General features: G+C 44.3%; 1 protein-coding gene across 1 annotated transcript in view; it reads left to right on the forward strand.

Moving 5' to 3' along the window:
* The window catches only part of LOC137649536 (uncharacterized), a 28,691-nt gene extending 25,069 nt beyond the window's left edge, over positions 1-3,622 (forward strand). The window contains exons 2-5 of the mRNA XM_068382522.1: positions 1-1,585; positions 1,813-1,941; positions 2,206-2,634; positions 3,313-3,622. The exon at positions 1-1,585 is cut by the window's left edge and continues 75 nt beyond it. Coding sequence (XP_068238623.1) covers positions 1-1,585; positions 1,813-1,941; positions 2,206-2,634; positions 3,313-3,622 — 2,453 coding nt within the window. The remainder of the gene's footprint in view (positions 1,586-1,812; positions 1,942-2,205; positions 2,635-3,312) is intronic.
* The last annotated feature ends 4,653 nt before the right edge of the window (positions 3,623-8,275 follow it).

The raw sequence follows: 8,275 nt of genomic DNA on the forward strand, positions 1-8,275 counted from the left end.
GAAACTTCGAGGCTGACCCGGATTCTGCCACCGCTGCTAAGGAGTGGACGCACTGGCTGAGGACATTCAACAACTTCTACCAAGCAGTACAGAAGACATCTCCCAGTGCAGACAAACTAATCCTACTCACCAACTACGTTGCTCCTCGAGTGTACGACTACATAGCAGACTGTGACACTTATGTTAAGGCTGAGAAAGCACTGACATCACTGTATGTAAAACCTAGAAAAGAGGTATTTGCTAGGCATGTCCTGGCCACACGTAGGCAGGGGTCAGGTGAGTCTCTAGACCAGTTTCTCCAAGCTCTGAAGCTCCTAGCAAAAGACTGTCAGTTCAAAGCAGTGTCAGCAGAGCTGGCGTGTGATAACTATGTTAGAGATGCATTCATCAATGGACTTTCTTCTGGTGCCATTCGTCAAAGACTACTCGAAAATATAACTCTTAACTTGCAAACTGCTTATGAACAGGCACGCACTTTAGAGATGGCTCAGAAACATTCTGCTTCTTATACCACTGTTGAGCCAATTACTGCTGCTGTACCTCAGCCACAAAGTCAGTCAGGTGATTCAGAGTTTTTAGAAAGTAGTGATGAAACTGCTCATCTTGCCGCCACTACTGGCGCCAATCAGTGTTTTTTCTGTGGATTGAAACGGCACCCTCGGTTCAAATGTCCTGCTAGGGAAGCTTTATGTCTAAAGTGTAAGAAACAAGGACATTATGCAAAAGTGTGTAGGTCAGGGAAACCGGTAGGGGATACCTCTGCTGGTAAAACTAAATATTCGGCAGCAACACTGGCTACTGTGTCTGGGGCTGTGCCTAGTAGTCTTAGTAAATCTTTGAGTTGTTTGAAAGTTAATGGTCTCCCTGTTAATGCACTTATTAATACAGGAAGCTCGGAAAATTTTGTGAGTCAGAAGATTGCTAAAGAAAACAACCTAATCATACTTCCTGACGACGGGCACGTCTCCATGGCTGATGCGTCTCTCTCGTCCAAAGTCTTAGGTCTTTGTTGTGTTGATGTGGAGCTGCAAGGACAAATTTATCCTAGTGTAAAACTCAAAGTACTGCCAGCCCTGTGTAGTGATGTAATTTTGGGGCATGAATTCTTGAAGAATCATTCTGCTCTAGAAATGGATTTTGGAGGAGCACGCCCAACACTCAAGATATGTGGGCTGGCAGCAGTGAAGTTGGTTGCGCCCGCACTCTTCAGCAATCTGACAGCAGACTGCAGACCCATTACTGCAAAGTCGAGACATTACTCTCAGGCTGATAAGGAATTTGTCAAAACTGAAATTGGTAGAATGCTACAAGAAGGAATAATAAGACCCAGCCAGTCTCCATGGAGGGCCCAGGTGCTAATCACTGCAGGGCACAATCGCAGGAAGAGAATGGTGATTGATTATTCACAAACTATAAGCAGGTTTACTGAGCTGGATGCTTACCCTTTGCTTCAGATCGATGAAACAGTGAATAATGTTTCAAGATATAAAGTGTTAAGCACCTTGGACCTGAAGAGCGCCTACCACCAAGTGCCAATAAGAGAAGACGAAAAGTTGTACACTGCTTTTGAGGCGAGTGGAAAGCTGTAGAGTTCAATCGAATCCCATTTGGTGTGAAGAACGGAGTGGCCGCTTTCCAACGAGTTGTGGATCAGATCCTTGCAAAAGAAAAGGTGGAAAGGGCATTTGCTTATGTGGACAATGTGACTGTATGTGGAGAGACGGAAGAGGAGCATGACAAAACCCTAAATCATTTCTTGAAAGTGGCGAGGGATTACAACCTCACATTTAATCATGACAAGTGTGATTTCAGGACACAGTCTATAAACCTTCTGGGATACTCTATAAAGGACGGAGAGATCAGACCTGATCCAGAACGACTGCAGCCTCTCTTGAGTCTACCCCTTCCCAAGGATACTGCCTCTCTTCGGAGAATGTTGGGGTTGGTTGCTCATTACTCACGATGGATACCAAACTTCTCTGAGAAGGTCCGGCCTCTTTCACACTCCACGAGATTCCCATTGTCTTTTGAAGCTTCTCTGACTTTTGAAAAATTGAAGAATGAAATTGCGAAGTCCGTGGTGCAAGCCATTGATCCTACATCCCCTTTCACAGTCGAAACAGATGCCTCAGACCATGCCATTGCCGCTACTCTCACTCAGAATGGACGTCCTGTAGCGTTCTTCTCTCGCACTCTCTCTGACAGTGAACAAAGGCATTCTTCAGTAGAGAAAGAAGCTTATGCCATAGTTGAGGCCCTCAGAAGGTGGAAGCATTACCTAATTGGTCATCACTTTAAGCTGATTACTGACCAACGAAGTGTAACATTCATATTCGACACAAGATCTTCAAGCAAAATCAAGAACGACAAGATAGCCAGGTGGCGCATTGAACTGTCATGCTACCACTACGATATAGTGTATCGTCCAGGTACGGAAAATATTCCTGCAGATGCTCTCTCGCGTGTCTGTGGTGCTGTAGCTACAGAGAAACTCAAACAACTGCATGAAAGTCTCTGTCATCCTGGAGTGTCAAGGATGGTGCATTTCATCCGAGTTCGGAACCTGGCTTATTCTGTTGAGGATGTAAAGAAGGTTACCGCTTCTTGTCCAATCTGCTCTACTGTCAAACCTCAGTTCTATAAGCCTGATGATGGCCATCTGGTGAAAGCTACTCAGCCATATGAGAGATTGAACTTGGATTTTAAGGGGCCCCTTCCGTCACAGTCGAAAAACAGATACTTGCTCACAGTCATTGACGAATTCTCACGGTTTCCTTTTGCGTTCCCTTGTTCAGACATGACTGCTGGTGCTATCATCGGGTGTTTGGTACAACTGTTTGCACTATTCGGAATGCCAGCATACGTACACTCAGACAGGGGAGCCTCTTTCATGTCAGAAGAACTGAAGAGATTCTTACTAGAGAAAGGAGTGGCTACCAGTCGCACTACGCCCTACAACCCAAGGGGCAATGGCCAGGTGGAGAGGTACAATGGAATCATATGGAAAACCATTCGGTTAGCTCTCAGAACAAGGAATCTTGATGTCTCGAAATGGGAAGCTGTCCTCCCAGATGCACTTCACTCTATCCGTTCCCTGCTATGTACGTCAACTAATTGTACACCACACGAGCGTTTCCTAAAGCATCCTCGGAAGTCCACGTCAGGTCGTACGTTGCCTACCTGGCTCATCACCAAAGGTCCCGCTCTATTAAGACGGCAAGTACGGCACAGCAAGAATGACCCTCTAGTAGATGAAGTAGAAATAGTAGAAGCTAATCCTGAATATGCTCATGTCAAGTTTCCTGATGGTAGAGAGTCCACTGTGTCTTTGAGGCATCTAGCACCTTTAAGTGGTGATGATAGTAGCAGCGTGGAGGCCACCAGACCTTCACTGCCGCAATCTCTAGAGTCTCTAGGTCTATCAGAGTCTGAGGTGCGCCGTCCAGATGCTAGAGCAAGCTCGGAACCTGCTCTTCAAGAAGTCACTCATGACGTTACATCCAGGGAAAGTGCTGTTCAAGAGCTTCCTGCTGCGTCTGGTCAAGGCACTACACCTGTACCACTCCGGAGGTCCGAAAGGACCCGGCGGGCTCCTAAGTATTTTGATGATTATGCTGCTTGAATTTCATAGGTGGGGAGAATGTGGTAATATATGTTCAATGTAGTTTTACATTTATGCTCTCATGTACGTTGTTTCTCTGCTTGCATTTACCAGCTTATTATGTTGCTATTTGTGTGTCTTCGTGCATATTATTGCTTGTGGATGTCCCTGTGTTGTCTGGCCCTTACTTTGATGTATTTGTTTGTTATTGTGCATGTAAAGTAGTACGTGTTGTAATAGTGGCTGTTTCTATTGTTTCACGAGGTGACTCCAGTTTTTGTGTGCAATAAAACCTATAACCTATGAAAGGTTTTTATTTTCACAACAGAGAACAACAATTACCTTATTTTATTTTTTTCTGTTGTAGAAAAATAGACATTTTATCGGAGATTCTTCTAGGTTATCGCCAAACATGCCCATATTATTAGATGCTAAGGGAGAGTCAAGGTAAGTGCATGAAAAGTTAATTAAACAGATAGTGAGCTTATATACAAGCAGTAGAAATTGAGAATGTCACAAAAATTAAACCATCTAAAACATCTGATGACAAGGTTGAATAGATTGTTCTATTATCAGTGTGGGAGAAACCAGAGATTAAAAAAAAAGCATTAGCATCACATCGTATAAGCTTGTATGAAACACAAGTGGCACATAGCTCCCTCCCTAAAAATACATAAATAGGAGATAGGGCTACTTGCTTTACAGAGGCAAACTGTAAGCAGTTTATCTTATAGAAGATACGCAGGTTTTAGGCGATCAATGGAGATCTAGTCTTCTTTCCATTAATGTTCATTAAGAAAGCCTTCATTGTCTGAGGGATAACGAGGAAAGGGACCATATAAGGAGCCATCAGTAGTGGCTTGCTGGTGCCAATGTACAGGAAGATGTGGGTTGCAGCATGAATATCTTTCGATATGTATTGCTTTGATATACGTTTGTTAGTCAAGAGTAAATTTTCCTGCAACATGATGTAGATGCTAGAGATTCTCGGAGGAGGTTGCCAACGGAAAAAAAAATAAGCTGGGACGACCAACGGGTCGCCATGCACCATTTTACCTGCTGAGATATCCAGGGTGACCTAACTGGTGGTCTTCAACCCAACATGAATCAAGTGAAGCTCGATAAACCAGTTGGATTCATTGCAGCCGAACTTCAAAGCTGTTTTGGAGGTGCATTGAAAGCTTTCAACCGTTCTGCTGGTAACAGGGTTGTAGGATGTTGTCTGATGTAAGGTAATTCTCAGGAGATTCACTAATAATGTCCACAATTGAGAGATGAGAGTCTACCCATGTCAGAAGTAATATGCTCAGTGATACCAAATCTTACTATCTAACCTGAGTGTAAGGGAGTTGTACATGAAACAAACATTACAGTCTGCATGGGAATGTCTTTAAGCTAACGAGTAGAACAGTCAATAACTATACACAGGTAATAGTGCCCTTGCAATGTGGATGAGGGACCTACAACGTCGACGTGAATGTTGGCAAAATGACGTTGACAAAATATGCGCACTCCTGAATCCGTGTGTCAGTGTACTTTTGATGTTTGGCATGATGCAATGGCTTCGACCCAATCTTTAGAATCCCTAGTAATGCTGTGCCAAATGAACTTCGTCTTCAGTATTGTGCAGTAGATTAGCACGAGGGATGTGAGAGGCTATGGATGAAATCAAACACCTCTCTGTCCTTGGGACATGTATCCATGGTCGTGGGCTACCAAGAGTGATGTCACAGAGGCTGGCTTTGGAGCAGTCAAGGGCAACCTCTTCCTAATGGTGAGATGTAGAGGATGTCCTAGATGCATGGTACTCGGAATGTTTTTGCTGTGCTTCTGCTAAGGCAATATAGTCCAATCACGGGTGAATGGCAACCAATGTGTTTCTTGACAGGCCATTGACAATGGGATTCATTATTCAACCACAGTAGAGAGATGTCAGCGTTGAGGGGCGAACCAGACATCGGACTGTCGAGTGAAGGTGTGCACCAGAGACATCTGATCCATGTGACTGATGGAGGGCATACATTCTAAGAGGTGGCATAAGTGATGGACAGCCAATGAACTACCAGCAATTCTCAGTCAAAAGTAGATTAGCCAGATTCCTTATTGGACAACACGATCGAGCACTACACCAAGAGCGACGTTGCTGGCATTGGTGGAGAGAAGGAGAGGGGTATGTTGCACAGGAAAAGTGAGAGATATAGCATTCTTTGAGTTTGGGAAAGTTGCTTCTTGAAAGGGATCTTTCATGTCTTTTGGCTGGGCCTTGAGGGGTGTGTAGAAGAAGGTAAGAATTTTAACGATAGCTGACAGAAATTGTTGATAATAGTTTATCATTCCCAAGAATTATTAAAGTGCTTTGACGGTCGAGGGTTTGGAATAGTTCGGAATAGCTGGTACCTACTCTGGGAGTGAGTGGACGCCTTCAGCAGTGATGTACTGCCCTAAGAATGATGCTTCATTGGCGCAAAAGGTACACTTTTCAAATCGGACTTAAAAGCCAATACTGTTGTAGGCAGTCGAGAACAGTGCATAGATAACTAAGATGGTTCTCTTTGTAGGCAGAAAACATAAGTATGTCTTCCTAGTAACATACACAGAAGGGGAGTACCCCTAAGATGCCAAATATGAGGTGTTGGAAAGTGGCCCAGACATCAGAAAGGCCAAAACAGGAGTAATTTAATATGTAAGCACTAAAGGGGGTGGTGATGGTAGTCGAGGGGTTCATGGGCACCTGATAATATCCCTTCAAGAGGTCGAGAGGGGAGAAAACCTGTGCTTTGTGCAAGTAGAAGGTAACGTTGGTGCTGTAGGGGAGCGGTTACTAACAAGGTTCTGTTATTATGATCAGATGCCTGCAATACCCACAAGAGTGCAAGGAGCTATCCTTCTTCAAGAAGATGTGTAAGGGCGATGACCTTGGGCTAGAGGCCTTTTGGCACTGAGCCATTTCTCCAATTCTGGTGAATCTTTATTTAGCAGCTGCCGAACGATCCGGGCTTAGATGCCTGAGTCTGGCAAATACAGGGGCCCTCGTCAACTCGATATGATGATAAAAACCATGCGTTTGGTGAAATTCAGTATGGAAGACGTCCTGGTGGAGGTGAGGAGTTGGAGTTGGCTTTTGTAAGTGCATTGATGAGAAATGTAAGATTAAACGGAGCAGGTTCAAAAGGTGTTGATGAGTATACACTACATTACCCAGTAGGTGGAGATGGGCTAAGAAATCCACACCTAGTTGTGGCAATGTTACATCGGCAACAAGAAATTTCCAATGGTATTTGTCACTCCGAAACGATAGTGTGGGAGGGGGAATCTCATATCCGTTGACACCTACCAAGTGGATGTCAGCAGGCTTAGAATGACTACGTTGTGTCCTGGAGACTGACTTTGGTAGAAGGGAACAGTAAGCACCAATGTCCACCAAACACCACATTATCGTACTTGCATATTGTGAAAAGAAAAGATTAGGGACAGGGGGAGGCCACAGCAACAAGAGATGGTCTAATTATATATGTTTTTTTGGCCAATGTCAACTATTCGCACATTTTTTACAGCACGCCAGACTCTGGAGAGGTAGTAGCCAAACTGCACTGTTTGGCATCAGTAAGTTGCAACAAAGGTAGTTGATTGGGGCGTAAGCGACGGGTGGCATATGTGGGTTATGGGCATCTTTGTCACTGCTCCCACATATAAGGGGATGGGTTGTCCATGCCTTACTGCATTCACATCGGCTTCATTCAGTATTGAGTAGCCGTCCTCTTCATCGGGATTGGAGGCGTTCATGGTCTTCAAGGTGGCAAAGTGAATGCTCATAAGGACCTCCACTTTGGTCATCAATTCCTTCATGGGCAAGGTATTGACATGGGTCATGGCAGCACGTACAAGTTTGGGTAGGTGTTGTGCCCAAAGGGCACAAAGTAGGTTTACCTTCCAAAGAGAGACGTGCATGGCAATTTACAGACGAGCGATACTATTCATTTCCCTGAGGGCGAGCAATGTCTTTTGATCCCCCCAACGGCTGTTGAGAAAGCTGTAAAAGCTTGTCTGTACGGCGGCTGCCGATGGTAAGTACTGCTCCAGGAGGTATGTTTTAAGAGTCTCATATACTTTTGGGGCACCCTTGGTTGCAAAGTCAATCGAAAGTTTCTGGCAAAGTGTCCTTGGTGATGGTTGTAATGATATAACCTGCTTTGCTGCTTGAGGTAGTCACACCCTTGATACCGAACTGAAACTTGGACCACTGGAACTAAGCGAATGTTTATCTGTTGGTGAAGGGCAGCAGTTTCAACATTGCAGCATAGGTCGCAGGTTCAGGATCGGTAGGTAGCATTTTAACAAGGGTAGAGCTTAGCGGGTGGTTGAAAAAAAGGTGGTGAGGAGCTGGTAACTCAAGGGTCACCAATGTGCAAGGGGGTGGTTAGGTGGTAATAGAGAGGCAAGTTGAATACAATTAAATTCTATTCAATATATAACGAGCCTACATACAAGTAGTTGAGAACAAGAATGTCACAGAAACTCAAGCAACCTAAAACAAACGATGGCAAGCTTCAACAGGCTGTTCTATTAATATTGCGGAAAAGAGAGAGTGAGATATATAAAAAAGCAATACCATTGCATTATATGAGCATGTACGAAACACCTATGCTACAGGATTATAAGTCGGCTTTTGAAGTC

Source organism: Palaemon carinicauda, chromosome 11 (assembly GCF_036898095.1).
Source record: "Palaemon carinicauda isolate YSFRI2023 chromosome 11, ASM3689809v2, whole genome shotgun sequence".
In the NCBI taxonomy this organism is placed as follows: Eukaryota; Metazoa; Arthropoda; class Malacostraca; order Decapoda; family Palaemonidae; genus Palaemon; species Palaemon carinicauda.